This window comes from Cylas formicarius, unplaced genomic scaffold (genome assembly GCF_029955315.1).
Source record: "Cylas formicarius isolate icCylForm1 unplaced genomic scaffold, icCylForm1.1 PGA_scaffold_10__41_contigs__length_53128322, whole genome shotgun sequence".
Taxonomy (NCBI): Eukaryota; Metazoa; Arthropoda; class Insecta; order Coleoptera; family Brentidae; genus Cylas; species Cylas formicarius.
Window position 1 is genome coordinate 9,070,476 of NW_026844214.1, and position 15,430 is coordinate 9,085,905.

At 31.5% G+C, this 15,430-nt stretch overlaps 4 protein-coding genes across 8 annotated transcripts; 2 read left to right on the forward strand and 2 right to left on the reverse strand.

Annotated features, from left to right (window-relative positions):
* The first annotated feature begins 9 nt into the window (after positions 1-9).
* LOC132707685 (LYR motif-containing protein 4) lies at positions 10-529 on the forward strand. The gene is made up of 3 exons (XM_060679644.1): positions 10-161; positions 218-338; positions 391-529. Exons 1-3 carry the CDS (start codon positions 82-84, stop codon positions 448-450), a joined length of 261 nt encoding a protein of 86 aa, XP_060535627.1. The 5' UTR covers positions 10-81; the 3' UTR covers positions 451-529.
* Positions 487-5,721, reverse strand: LOC132707204 (nucleolar protein 6). 4 transcript variants are annotated; one of them, XM_060679072.1, is made up of 11 exons: positions 5,581-5,721; positions 4,070-5,469; positions 3,600-3,926; positions 3,212-3,520; positions 3,015-3,160; positions 2,624-2,927; positions 1,367-1,620; positions 1,101-1,312; positions 850-1,044; positions 696-797; positions 487-620 (listed from the first exon to the last, which is right to left on the reverse strand). In XM_060679072.1, exons 1-11 carry the CDS (start codon positions 5,590-5,592, stop codon positions 501-503), a joined length of 3,381 nt encoding a protein of 1,126 aa, XP_060535055.1. In that variant the 5' UTR covers positions 5,593-5,721; the 3' UTR covers positions 487-500. The 4 variants fall into 4 exon arrangements, with proteins under 4 accessions (XP_060535055.1, XP_060534973.1, XP_060535133.1 ...); XM_060678990.1 differs by having other exon boundaries at positions 5,520-5,635; XM_060679150.1 differs by having other exon boundaries at positions 4,070-5,451; positions 5,520-5,604.
* A 3,097-nt stretch (positions 5,722-8,818) lies between these two features.
* On the reverse strand, positions 8,819-11,797 carry LOC132707776 (CDC42 small effector protein homolog). The gene is made up of 4 exons (XM_060679755.1): positions 11,639-11,797; positions 11,238-11,320; positions 10,955-11,090; positions 8,819-10,501 (listed from the first exon to the last, which is right to left on the reverse strand). The coding sequence occupies exons 2-4, from the start codon at positions 11,318-11,320 to the stop codon at positions 10,481-10,483; spliced, it is 240 nt and encodes a 79-aa protein (XP_060535738.1). The 5' UTR covers positions 11,639-11,797; the 3' UTR covers positions 8,819-10,480.
* Positions 11,798-13,235: 1,438 nt separating this feature from the next.
* On the forward strand, positions 13,236-15,332 carry LOC132707534 (cytochrome c oxidase subunit 4 isoform 1, mitochondrial-like). Of its 2 annotated transcripts, none has more exons than XM_060679469.1 (4): positions 13,236-13,395; positions 13,626-13,853; positions 14,593-14,785; positions 15,038-15,332. In XM_060679469.1, the coding sequence occupies exons 2-4, from the start codon at positions 13,635-13,637 to the stop codon at positions 15,172-15,174; spliced, it is 549 nt and encodes a 182-aa protein (XP_060535452.1). In that variant the 5' UTR covers positions 13,236-13,395; positions 13,626-13,634; the 3' UTR covers positions 15,175-15,332. The 2 variants fall into 2 exon arrangements, with proteins under 2 accessions (XP_060535452.1, XP_060535521.1); XM_060679538.1 differs by lacking the exon at positions 13,236-13,395 and adding an exon at positions 13,402-13,545.
* Positions 15,333-15,430: the final 98 nt, after the last annotated feature.

Here is a 15,430-nt window from a genome sequence, read left to right on the forward strand (position 1 = left end):
CATAAATAATTTATTATTTATAAACTATGGAGTAGCCACAGGAATCAGGAATATTTACAAGAGGAATAAACATACTAAGAAATGTCGTCAAAAAAGCAATTGTTGTCATTATATAAATCTTTGATAAGAGAGTCTCAGCAGTTTGCCTCTTACAATTTCAGGTACACATTCATGATTTTTTTGAAAGTTATGGGGATTTTTTTTTTCATTTTAATAGAAGCTATGCCGTTCGCCGAGTAAGAGACAGCTTTAGAGAAAATAAGTTTTTGATGGATGTAGAAGTAATCCGTACTAAATTAATAGAGGGTCAAAATAACTTAGAATTAATTAAAAGACAGGTAATTGTAATAAATATAATTGCCAGTTCTAATTTAGGCGAATTTGTTTTAGGCACTCATCAGTCAAATGTACAAAACGGATAAATTGGTTATAGAAAATATGAATTCCTAGGTAATAAATAAACACAACTGTTTAGTATTCGATAGTACTTAATTTATTAATTATTGTTTTTCTATAAATTTAACCAAATGGTTTCCCAATACATAGAAATCATCTATAATAGCATCATAGTTAAAATGTAAACTATTATCAATCAACTTTCTTCCTTTCAAATGACTCACCTAAAAAATTAGTTAATATATTTAATAATTTAAAAAATAAATTTCATTAAACCTTGTTTAAAATAGTGTGCTTACCTTAAAATCAACTGATTTTTTTATTTTTGGATTCCATAATACTCCTATAGTATTTCCTCCATATGTATTATGAAAAAATGAGGCAAATTTCCCATAATTTTCCTACAAATTAAGATTTTATAATTGTAATACTATGATAGTGAAAAATGCTCACTCTCAATATGTTAAGGTATATTTGAACTGGGTCAAAATCAACAATTGGTATTTTTTCATTTTCCGTATGCTTATACTCCTGTAATTCAATTTTACTGTTTCCATCATCATTTACTTCTTCATGTCTTCGCGGATTCATAACAGGTTTCAAATGTATTAAAAGCTCATATCCCTCCCAATTTGCAAGAAACAGTTGCTAAAACAGCAGCATTCTTTACTACACCTTTAAACAGTTTACAGTGATATGAATACCTTTATATCAAAAAGATTTCTCTCGTTAATTCTGTTAATAATCAAATCTAAAGCAACTTCAGAGAGTGATTTTATCCTGTGCAAAACTTCTTTTGTTGGAGAGTGTTTCGTAAAAATGGATTGTCCTTGATCATAGGGAATTATAATATACAAAGGTTGAACTTTCTGTCTGTTGTGTTGAAGAGTAGATTCTAATTCAGTTATATCTTCCTCTAAAAACCAATAGAAAATAATCAAATGTACCATTAAATACTTAAAATACTTACTGGAGATTTCTTCATTAAAATTTACAATGACTGGTTGAATGAACCATTGCAATTCAGATATAAATTTCAAGAATCTCAAAAATGATATTTGAGGAGTGTTTGCTTCACTAAACGGTGTACTATTCATGTACAAAGATGCATTGAGTAAATTAATTACTACATTTGGAAGATAATGCTCATCAATAAGTTGGCTTCTCAGCCACCTCTTGATAAGGGCTGTCCCTGGTCCAAAACTTGGATGTTGTTGCTGCAAACTAAAAATTTTAATATTTTCTTTTGTAAAGCAGATAGGGTTTTTTAAACAAGACACATTTTAGGTACAGTGCATCTCAAAGTCTTTTGTCTTTCCTGCTTTTTGACTCTACCCTAATAAAAATTTGATGATTTTATTACGTATTGTTATTGGCAATTTAACAATTTTACAATTCAATTCATTGGTTTTGATATTGTTTAAAACACACTTCATTTGGTACCGTTCGGGATTCAGTGCCTTTATGGATTCATTTGAATTGCTTTGTTGATAGATATCTATCCAGAAAAATAAATAATAATTATCTTAATAATAGTAATAGCTTTTGCGGTTAAAGTAATATTTTTTAAACCTATCCAGGGCAGACTTTAGGAAAACCTGTGGCGACATATTTGCAACGTCCCCATAAATCAGCTTTACAACTGCAAGCAACGCGATTTATGGATACATAGCTTTCTACAATATTTAAGTGACACCTTATTTCAAAGAAAATACTTTTAACTTGGCTAGTCTAAAGGCCTATGAATTATCTAATTATGCTGCATCCCCAAGTAAAATAATATGTTTTGCATTTATTAATGCTTCCCCTACGAAACAGGGTCTTCTTCCACATTACTATATTGTTACCGCACTATTTTCCACAAACTAAACAACAAAAACTGTCAACAGAGCTATGAATTTTCTTGCCGCTGATACAGGCTGGCGAAAGGTATCAGGCAAACAGTATGAAATACTCCCAAACGCCATCTTTGTTTACTGTGACCATCATCGAGAATCGAATTCAGTAAACCATGAATAAATAATTTATTCATACTTGGCAAGAAGGCAGGGGTTGGACAGATAAGGTGATCCCTCATCTTAATTAATACCTATCTTTTGGAGTTTTATTGAGACAAACTATACACTATAAAAAAACCAAGGATGTTTGCAACTTTTGAAATTTTAAAATTATATTTACACAAAAATATCTCCAATTTTTTATTGAAATGTCAAATATCAAATCTTACCCTTTCAAAGCCATATTTACTTTTGGTAAAACATTTAAATTCTTTTCGATGTTTAAGCTTTCGGGAGTATCTACGAATCTTGTCAATCCATCTTCTGTAACTTGCTTCTTAATCATGGATACCTCCTTTGGAACATACAGCTTGTACCTAAATATGAACCCTTCATACAGCACTTCCAAATAATTTTTGGTGACATGACATACAATGTTGTGGGAATTTTGTAGCATTGAAGCAATTTCCAAATAAAATTGTGTTTTGATGTGCCTAATACCTTCTAAGTCATTTGGCCATTTGGAACTATGTTCTAAAATAAGTGTTTAAATAAAAAAAAACTTCTTAATAGAACTTTAATTTGAAGATGCATGGGAGAATTGTTAAAATCTTTATTTACCTAATTGAAGAACACATTCCAGAGGTTGTACATATGTAGGTATCATTCCAATCTTTTTCCCTGTAAATACCATATTATTTCCTTGTACAGAGGTACAACTTTTGCCTCTATATGTAGTAGCACCTGGCGGAAATACTTCACTGTAACTATAAAAAGAATATGAGATTATCAAATCACCACCAATACCTTACACCTACTGAAATGAGTCAGAGTTTCCTTGTATTCCACTAATATTGAGAGACATCTGGAAATCGCGTATTATTTTTCCAAGCCGATCTGAGGCGGTTACAATTTTTAAGCAATTCTCCTCATTGGTGCCAACAGGGTATGGGAACACCACTCTTTTACTTACTAAAAGTTCATCAAATTCATCATAGTAGATACGAAATGCTAAATTGAGTTTTTCACTGAGCAAAAATTTAAGAATTCTTTTTATTATTCCTCTCCTAGATTTTAATGTACGAGTTTTAAAATATACTGCAACATTTGTACTTCCATCTTGAAATCTAGAAATTTTGAAATTAACAATAGTAACCGAAAATTTACCATAATATCAGATTATTACTCTATAGCACAGCTGTTTACCTTCTATCACTGGAAAGATAATCCCAAAATGTTCTAAATTCATCTGATTTAAGGTGGTCATTTAATGCTGGTCCCAACTCCATAAAATTAAAGGCTTCTTCTGGATTTAAATTGATTCCATAACTTAATTTGGTAATTGAGTGTGCATTTTTTTTGGAAAACTCTACTTCAGTTCTCGGTACCAAGTTCAATATCCGTTTGTTTAACCCTTTCCGCAACATTTTACTTAGGAGATCTAAATTATACATGTTATTGTAACCTACAACTTTGGATTTTTCCAGATCAGTCAAAACAGTTGGCTCAGGCAAAGGAAGAGACTCTGTCAAACTGAAACGCAAAAAATTAATAAGAAAAAAATTGCTTTCAACATATACAAAGGTGAACTATATGTAGCACCATCAAAAAAATTATTTTAAATGGGTCACAACTTTTTTTATTTTCATAAATATCCTTAATATTTATTTACTTACTCTAAAATCAAATCATATTGTAGTGGGAATGGCAATTTCGTTAAGAACAATGAGCGAAATGAATCGATACTGCCATGTTCCAGATGCCTTAATGCCAATGCAGATTCCATTTTTAACTTTTTCAATATCTCAATATTAAAAAATGATGTGAAATTGCAACAACCAGTTTTATCTAAAAATACTAATGGAAAATGCCCCTTAAAACTCTCTGTAATACTGCTTGCTACCTCTGTCAAACTAATGGGTGTTTTTTCCAAATCTTCAGTAGTAATGAAAGTCCAAAATATTCTAATAACTTGGTAAGAGCTCATATATTTATTTATTTTCTTCTTAATGATTAAATATGTTATAAAATATAAAAGTAATTCATCAGTTATAGAACCAAAGCCAATATTAAGCTCTCTTTGCCTTAACCAGATGTAGAGCAATTTTACTCCCTCTTGAATGTTTTCTAATTCATGGAGGGTAGATTTGACAAGAGAACTGTTTAAACTTAAAGTGATATCAATCGCTATGGCACTATTATATAGAGGAGTAGGAGTCTCTTTAAGTATGTCTACATTAATAATTTGACATTCGAACAAATCTTGTTTCATATTGTTTACTTCCGGCAAGAACCTTGATGGTTTAAAAAAATCTTCTACTGCTGTGGCGTGACAAAATACTTTAAGTTTATCATCTTCGGTGAGTTGCAATTTCAGAACAGGCATAAGAACATTGTTTTCATAATACACTACATCAACTTTATGTACTGCCAAATTATCACTAATATAAAGTAAGTAGTAAAATTTTTTTACAAAATATCTGTTATTTAGAAAGTCCTTTGCATTAAGGTAAGACTTTGGAATTTTTAAATTAATATGTGCTTCAAGAGTAGGTCCTGGTAAGCAATTATTTTCAAACAAACCAAAACTCTCCACCCCTTTAGGTCTTATAAAGTTCAACATCAAATCCTGATCTGTCTGCAATGGACAAACATAATTTTTTGATATGAAGTTAATGAATTTATCTTGCCTTGATAATTTTTTTTTTGCAACTTGTTTAAGTTCTGACAATAATATTTTGTATTCAGGGAGTTTGTCAAGCATGTTCCGAAAATCATTTAACCAAATTTCTAGTTGATGCTTCCTTTTATTTTTAATTTGGGTTGCAGAAATAAGTTCATCTATCTGTAACCTGAAGAGATTGCTGTTAAATAAATTTTCCGTTTCTTTAAGTCTATTTAACTCTTCAACAGTTGGTGGTTTTAGGTTCTTTTTAGAATTTGAAGCTATGTCTTGGTTTTTAGTTTTTTTTTCCTTGTATTCACTGGATTGGCTATTTTTCCGTTTTTTCTTTTTTCCTGGCATATTATTGTCAGAATTCTCTACATTAACAACTTCCTGATAATCATCAGAATCCTACAAAATAGAAATTATCTTAAGAAAGATTTAAAAAAACCATAAATTACTTCTATGCTCATATTTAAAAATATGGGACCACTTTAACATGCACAATTAACAAAAACAAACCATAAAGAGCATTTCCTTCGGAAAAGTCAGGTTAATTCTTCTTCCTCTTTTTTTCTATGCAATCCTCTGTCTTTTTTTTCTATGTCGCTTTGTTTGTAACTAATTTTAATGTAATTAGCCTTGGGTGTTGTAATCGTTAAAAATTTGTTTGCAAGTTGGCCAAATTGCCTTATTATGAAGCACTGGGTTGTGTTGGGAACCATTGCATATGACGGATTTTGCTTCTGCCCAGTTCCATAAATGTAGAAACGGTAGAAAATTGTGTCGCCAGATTTAAAATAGTGTTTTGTATATTCGTTAACTGAATCGATAGAGGCGCAGTGCTTATAATTTTGTGAAATAGTATTTGTCTTAAGCGGATGTTTTTGAAAGCTGGCCGAATGACTTTATGTAAACTTGTCCATTAAAAATTAAAAAACTAATGTTAATAGACCAGACAAGCTGAGCTGGGTCAATTTACTAGAGGTTGTCGCGAATTCGATTCCGGGAGCCTTGGGTGTTGTATTGATTATCATTATTTGTTTGTGTAAAACCTTGTTCTAAACTTGCCCCACTGCCTTATGGAGTAATCACCAAATAACAGACAGAAGAACTAAACCAAGTTTTGGTTAGTTTTCATTAGTTTTTGTTTTTTTTTTTGTGTTTAAAGTTTTTTTAGGCCCAGTGTGTTGTTGCCCTAAAAAACGGCTTTCTAGTTTTTGTGTAAACTGCATCGTTTAGATTGAATTCACTGATTAGTAAATAATATTTTTTTTTACTGCTATTGCACACAACTGCCAAGATCATTCTAAGTAACATTATCAGCAAGGATTGACATAAATTTGGACGAAATTACAAGTGTCATGGTCCAATACAATAATTTCATAAACTTTGAGATGATGTACAACAAAAAACAACTTGCCCATACCCAGGTAGTGTTAACTTAGGCAAGGCTACCGGGGTCATTTGCATATCAGGTGCAAAAATATATATTCAATGGAAGTTGAACCAAACATTCTGTAAAACGCAATAAGATGATGTTTCATAGTGATTCTGTGGGCGGCATTGCACCTTGGGGTTTTTGCTTTTTGGTTCACTCTGTCTTTGATAAAAATCTTTTGGTATCAGTTTAATTATGTCCAAGTTTGCAAGTGTTGTTTGGCCCTGCCATTTCCGTTGTTCATGATAGTTGGAGGCCAAATAGACTCGGATTGTCCTGGGTGTCCCCAATAGACTCATGCCATACAGTTATCGCTACTACGATAAAAACTGATGCGCCACAAGCTGCATTGATATTCTTTTGGCGACCGTAATGGTTTTCTGCGCGTTCCTCTACATTTCACCCACTAACCTTCACTTTGAGCCATTTTCTTCCTAAACAGAAATTTCCACATACTTAACTCGTTTTTCCCGGAAAATCTAACGAGAATATTTTAGGAAAATACTGCCTCAAAAAAAGCCACATCCAAAATTATTAAAGATGACTTAGCGGTATGATTGTTGTTTTAGGTACGTTAGGTGGTTGTTGAATGCTTCACGATTATTGGTTAAAAATGAGATTTTAAATCTCGCGCATGTGAATGTTGAATGAATGCCAAAATTTATTCATAGTTTCTTCATACGTTTCGGTATTATCGGCAAAAGCATAAAATGAAAAAGTTAAGCTGGACCATGCAACCTATATAAGATTCCATTGAAATCCCGCCTCTAAATACATATTATGGAGATTTATATATAGGACTAATGGTGTAAAATTGGTGTAATTGGGTTAGTTGGGTTCCCGAGAAATTGTGCAAAATTTAATACTGGTTCCGTAAATTTAAAAAAATCTATTAGTACATGAAATTTGTAATTTGGTTGACGTCGGGAAAAATTTTGAAAGGTCTTAACCAGGTATGTGCACAAAATTTTAAATTGGGTGTGCAAAATTGCGAAAAATTCAAAGAATATAATGTGGAAGACTTGAAAATTCTTGTTGATGGAGGAGGACATCAAGTTTACCCCCAATTTTAGATTTTATTAATAGGGAAAAATTGCCCATAGGTGCGATTGTTTATGGTAACATCAAATATATATGGGGAGGAAACTTGACGGATCCCGTTACTACAGGTAGTTTGTTACATGTACACGATTATATTTATAGAGATGGACCGCACAATTGAGATATTAAGATTAAGGAAATAAGAACTTACATAGAAGTTAGACTGATATGAAAATAGATACATACATTCTTTCTTCTATTTCAATCACAGGTTCGATGCACTTACTCCATTTTTAAAAATCCAGTGGCTTTAATCTCTCTTGTAATAGAGTTTCAACCTCCATCATTTCAAAAGTGGTGTGGTATATTTTGTTTTTAAATGATTTCGTCGACAAAAAATTTGGTATAAAGAGGTTGACAATCTACAATAGCTCCTTTTTGAATACATCATTTGAAATTGCTTCTTATTTAAAGTAATCCAATGAATGATGGCATTTTTTTCCAAGGTATTTTTCTTAAGTGGTAGCTAGAATTATCCACAACTCTTAACAGATCCAGCAGGAATAAGATCTAGCTGGAAATAGTCTTCCAAGAAAGATCAGCATTCATGTCTTCCTATCAGTTTCCAGTGCATAAGAGAATAAGAATTTTCTCGTTTTTAGAAATTGCAGTTTCATTCGTTTCTGAGCAACACATTCAGATGGGCTAGCCAGTTTCAAGAACGAACTTTCCCAGGAACTGTAATTTTAATTTTTAACACTGACCTACAGGTAGGTCAGCTACCATTGTCACTTTCGGGATCCTTGATAGTCATCATAGATAAAATACTACCCCATTAGAATTCGGTTAAGATAACTCGAGCATTAAAAAACAGAGCATAGGTCCAACCACACAGCTACTAGAATCACAGAGGTTTTGCCTGTGCCAGTAATACAGGAACTTTGAAACAAATATGTAAAAAAAAAGTCATGCGCACGCGCGAGATTTAAAAATCTTTTTTAGTCAATTACTTTGGGGAATTCGACAACCAGCATGGCCACTGACAGATGATCAATAAGTTTGGATGTGGCATTTTTACGGCATCAATTTTTATCGTACCACTATATTATCTAATAGCTAAACATTTAATGTCATTTAAAGGCAGGTAAATAATCGTAGATGTTTTAAGCTAAAAAAAAATATGCAATCACACTTAGATAACGAATAATCGCAAATTCAAAACAGTCTATAAGTTTATTTTTTATAAGTACAGTTTAGAGGACATAACTTATTATTTTAGAAAAAAAAAATTAAATATAATTGCCTATTTTGAAGGGGACATATAAAATTTAAGTGTATTTTTTTATTGCATTGCTTAAATCTTAAATCTATTTTGTGCTTTTACAATCGTGCAAAAATTCTTATCACCTAGATGTACCAGTCTGATCAATAACTAACAATTACACTTTAAATTTGGATATAATTATTACAAGGGTATAATAAATTAATTGTGCGACCAAAGTGTACACTTTTTGTTTCATAATATCACAAATACTACAGAATTTTATCCTACAGAGGATTGTGCAATGGAAAACCTGTTTTGTAATTTATGCCAATTTTTCAAATGGGAAATTGTATTATAATAAGATCCAATGAAACAAATTCATTAAATGTCAAATGAATTTTCTAAAAAAAAACTAAATGGTTTTTTGTTGTTTAGTTTAGTAATAAATACATATCTGTAATATAGAATACAATAGAAATACAGTAAGTTACCTAAAGAATTTGCAATAGTACGCATTTTCATAGACACACACCTTAAACAGTCATGCCACCCAGATAGCCTCGCAGCATGTCTTGTCTTATTATCTGTTAGCTATATATTTTTCATTTTTACTATTGTAAGTCTGTAGGTAACTTTAAAAAATATATATGTATACTGTATAAATAAAGTTTTTGGCACTATGAAGGTGTGCAAATGTCAAACAATCTAGTGAACTACAGAGCACCAATCAATTGCTAAGGGAAGGATGTTTGATAATTATAATTAACAATGTGAAACCATGTTTATCAAACAAATCTCCACCAATATATACATTATACTATTTACATAATTTTCTAAATATATGCTACAGTAAATAGGGGCCTGGTGCAAAATGTACCAACAAAGGTAAAGTGATGTATTACTGAAATTGAAGTTTAATTTATAAAACACTGCTACAAGAATTTTTTCCCTTAAACTGTGAAATTCAAAGAACTGATCAGAAAAAAAAATTCATTACATCAATAATTACAAAATTTTAGACCAATACTTTTTCCTTAAAAAAAAAAATTTCTTCTTAATATCCGTTATAGATATCAACAAATATCAGATTTTTGTCCACCCTATTAACTTTTTGAATTAACAAGGATCAGTGAGATTACAATGCGCTTAGTAAATTACTACATTAAGTTGAGCAAACAAATTAAATCAGTAATTTATACCAACGGTTGCAAATTAAACCTATACAGGAACTTGTTTCACTAGTAGAAAATAAAAAGTTAATCATAAGTGTTTTTAAATCACAAAAATCCTGAATGCAACCAACATTGAGTAATCTTTTTGTTATGGGTCTGTAAGAAGCATCAATTGATACATGGCAGTCAGTGTTACAACAAATCTGACATCATTCAAAATACTTTTGCAAACAAACATGTTATTTAGAATTTGCCAAAAACATCTGAAAATAGTATCAATGGGCATCATTAAAATTATATAAATATGTATCAACAAAAGAGCTGCAAGTATAGTGTCAAAATTCACAAAGTAAAACAAAGAAATGGTTACAATAAAAACCAATAGGAAATGTTCTTATTATGATATAACTACTATATACAAAGCTACAACAAACATTCTGTAATTGGATAATACCAAAAAATTGAAATAAATACATTTATGCACGTAAGAAACTTCTGTGCACCTTATGGACACCATTGGGCTTCCTAAAATTTAAAGTATTAATAATCAGATTAACATAATCTAAAATAGCTACAAAAATGTATGGAAATGGTGAAATAGAAAAAAGCCTTCAAATATTGGACAAAAACTGTTCAAGAACACAAAACATGACCTCTACCCTATCCCATGGTGGGGTAACTTTGAAGCCTTAAACGGAAACTTCCCTATTTTATTATATATTCAGATTTTATGAATCAAAAATCAGTTTTTGCCCAAAGTTTCCTGGATTCTCGATACCAGTAGATTGAGGTGGGGGAGGGTCAATGATTGGTGTTATTGAACAGTTTTTTAATTCAATTTTAAAGTGAATTTTTTGTTTTTTGATCAATTGTGTAACTCAAGATATTCCACCCAAGATGATGCAATTGTTAAGGGTAGAAGATCAAAAGCTTTTTAGTGTGAAATAGCAATGTAATTTAATTATTATTCCCTCTTACTTTATAGGTAGGGTCATAGCCACCTTTACTTTTCATCTGGTTCTGAAGGGCCATAAGTTGATCTCCAGGCATTTCTACATCCCTACTCCCTATGTGTCCCGTATGTTGAAAATTTGTAGGGTTGCCTATCATAGACCTAAATAATATAATATAAAGTAATATAAAAATCTAGTTGCTTATGCAAAAAGAATATGTTTTTAATTTAAATGGAAGGAATGTTAAAGCTAAATGAAAATGAAGTCAAGTTTTTTTTGGATTAAATATACAATTTTGTAAATCAAACCTATCAATTCGGTGTCTCCTTTTTTGTGGTTGAGCAACACAACAGCTAAACCAAGATACCCACAAGTCACCTACGGCAGCCATCTAAAATTAGGAAAGAATAATAACAATAACAAAATTGATCGAAAGCGGAAAAAACTACTAATCTGTAGTACTAAATTAAAGGATAAATTGGTATTTACTCAAAACAAAATTATTAAATTTATTTTTAAACTACTTTATTATCCAAAGCAAAACAACCCTTGTAACTGCAAAAATTAAAATATCATATAAGAGCTAAGATGAATAGATAATACAAATTATTAACTTTATTTGTCATGAGACAGATAAGGACATGCGAACCATAAATATCTATAAAAAATAGTTGTAAGAAACACCAGCTATGGAGAAAATGTACCCTACCTTAATTATATCTTGACTTAGCGGTGAAATTAAATTAAATATTCACCGTTATTTGCACATTTAATTAAAAAAATAATAATGCCCAAAATATGAAACATACAAAACACAACCTCTTTTTCCCATCCAAGGTTAACACAGTCAAATCTAACCACAGAATATATTCATTCTTTCTTAAATCACAGTTTTTGATTTTCTTGGGAGAACCAAAACCATTTAGCCAGTGGAATTATAATTATAGATGCAATTTCTATATGTATTTTTAACAGATAAAAATTGCTGTTAGAAATGAATGTCTTTTTAACTGCAATTTTTTGATGATAACACGACCCAATTTTTTCAAGCTAAATAGGTTTAATTATTTTGATGGAACTTTGTTTTTAAATTTTGAAGTGTCTGCTACTGGCAAGCGGCTAAGCTTTATGTAAAAATATTTTTTTCTACTTCCGTCTGTAAAATACCTAATTACCCACCAATCTAGCGCGCGGGAAGTCTCACTTTACCACGTCAGTTTCGTTTCCCACGGATCCGAGCCATTTCGGACATTTCCGGAATTTTGCCTCACGGGTTTGGATGCAATCGGATGTTTTCGGAGATATTTCCCACGAGTTGAATTTTGACGTTTGTCAATTCTGACAGTCAAGTCAGTGAATGTATTCGTGTTTCGCGAAAATGTACCCAAAAATTAACGGTCGTAGAAAAAGTATAGTATGCAACACGTTCGGTAAACTTTTTAAGTCACTCGTTTATTACACACTCGCTCCGTTCGTGTCAAATAAACTCGTGGTTCAAATGCCGCTTACCGCACTTGTTGCATAATATTATATTACGACGCAAATAATAAAAAAACCTCTCATAATTACAATATTAGAACCAAGAGAAATTAGGCTGTATTCTCTAAAACCAATTTCTGTACAATTCTCCTACATTTAGAGCTAATTTTGACGGCAGTCTTCTTTAATAGTATATTATGCAATAAGTGCGGTAAATGGCATTTGACTCACGAGTTTTTAATAAACGAGTGAGTAAAAAAGTTTACCGAACGTGTTGCATACTATACTTTTTCTACAACCGTTAGTTTTTGGGTACATTTTAGCAAAAAAACACAAATACATTCGTGGGAAAGGAAACTGACGAATAAAGTGACGCTTTTCGCACGCTAGATCGGTGCGTAATTAGGTATTTTACAGACGGTAGTAGAAAAAGTTATATTTAGACTTTTAAGAATTCGTGATTTCGAGTTTATTTTAATTTTTCATAGAAAAATCTACAATTGAACTGAGGTGGCTTTTACTTGATGAAAATCCATTTATCAAAATAAATAAGAACTAAAAGTTCAGATTTTCACGAAATTATATATTATGACATGACAATTGTTTCGACAACACCGTGTCTTTATCAAATGTGATTGATAAAGACACGGTGTTGTCGAAACAATTGTCATGTCATAATATATAATTGCGTGAAAATCTGAGCTTTTAGTTCTTATTTATTTTGAGAAATCTACAAGTTTGTGAAAATAAATGCTTTTCGCCGATTTAGAAGCACAATTGATATAAGCAATACTTCGCTTCGTAATAGGCATAACGTACACAAATTAAGCTCTCGTCGCGATTGTCACGGAATTGTTTCATGTGTACACATATGAGTCCTCTTATGCCAGTGTCCGTGAACGGTTGCCCAACGGACTGTAAAATAGAAAAAGAGGAAGGAAGGCTGTCTGATAGCTGTGGCCTCCATTTTTGAAGGTGTTTTATTAGGTGCGTATCATCCGAATCATATTTATATTTTTATGCTTAGCGGAACATTTAGTCGTGTAATTATTGCAATAATTTTTATATACGTATCATATACTTTTTTTGTGTTTGGATTGCCTCAAGTCGAAAATAAACTAATCATACCTTGATTAGGTAATCTTGCCTCTCCTATATGATATAGGATCTCAGCATAAATACAAACAGTATCGCATTTATTATTATATTATTTTCAGCCCCAAACCATGGCTAACACATTATTAGCCCTGAGCACTAGAACCATTCTTAGAAGTAAGGGAGCAAAACATCAAATTCAAATTGCGCAAATGGGATCTTTCAGCCGCACGTTAATAGGCAAAAGGGAAATTGTAGGTTTTGGTCATAATGGTCAACCAAATTATCTGGATAAAGCTGAATTTCCACTACCAGCAATTAGATGGAAGGAGCCAACACCTGAAATTCAAGTAAAAATTTATATACCTCAATTAAAAAAATCATCAGCATTATTTTTTTCACATATTCGTTTTTTTTTATTAGAATACTGGGTTTCAATTTTATAACCTTGAAAGAAATTGTCACATAATGCATCCAGTCCTTCAATTATTTCCGAAGGTTTTTTAAAGTAAAGGATTTTTTGAAAATGATTAAGAGGCGCAAAGGATCAAGGGTAATTTTCTAGAAAAAATCAATTGTGACTGAAATTTTCAAGAAAGTTTAATTACAATTATGATTGTTATGTCACAGGATGACCAAATTTCCATTTGCTGCTTTAATTTATAAAAGTATTGTGGCTTAACTATTTCTTTATAAAAATGATTTTACTAAAAGGAGATAAATTTTATATATTTGCTTTAGTTTTAGTAAGAGGTTTGAATATATGCTTGTTGAATAAATCCCTAAATTTATGACAATGGCAATTGAGTCTATAACTTCTACACAACTTTTGAACATCTTGTATGGGATTAAAATACAATCTCGCCAATTATGCCTCTCCAGAGCAAAACACAGCATTTGAATTTCCAATACAACACTATAATTATTTACGTTCATATCCTATATTGTAGTAACTTATTATTGATTTGCAACTTCCATACATATATAAGGACAAATTTAAATTCTTTTTCAGTTCTCCTGAACTGTTGTTAGGATAGTCAATGTGAATCACCACGTATATTGCCACTTAAGTAAAAGGAAATGTTTTAGGCTCTTCGGGAGAAAGAGAAGGGAGATTGGAAAAACCTCTCAATTGAAGAAAAGAAGGCACTATATCGAGCTTCATTTAGACAAACCTATGCTGAATTCACTGCACCAACCGGTGAATGGAAATTTGCGCTTGGTACTGCGTTTATTTTCATGTCCCTTGCTCTGTGGTTGTTTTATGGCCTTAGGACATTTGGTAAGATTAATATTGTATTTATAACGATTCAATGCTGTTGTATAGTTATTTGCTCTTGGTAGCAATTTCACTTAACCAGCTGCTTTATTTTTCATAAATGTTTTGGTTTTCCCAATGGTTTTTATTGTAAATTGTTCTTTAATATTTCTATGGATATATAACCTTTAGATTTGGTTAATCTTTGCTCCTATATATTATACAAAATAACTTAATTTTATGATCTAGTAGTGAAAAATGCTTCATTGTTTTTAGTAACTCCCCCTTTGCCAGAGAGCTTCTCGAAGGAGAGCAGAGAATTGCAGCTTAGGCGTATGTTAGACTTGCAAGTAAATCCCATTGAAGGTATCTCTTCAAAATGGGACTACGAAAAGGACGACTGGAAGAAGTGAATTCTGTCGTATTACATTTGAAGGCAATGGATGCTGTATCAGGGCAACGATATGGCAACCGATGTTTACCCATAGTATAATTTATGAAAATATATTTGTCACCCTGGTATATTAATTAGCTCATCCATTTGCTGTTAATAAAAATTACAAGTTTAGAATGTTCTGTGTATGGTTTACACTTTACAATCGCGTTGCGAAAGAAATTTTAAACGTTCGCCACCAAACAAATCTTGAATTGAAATTAGTGTCCCGGGGG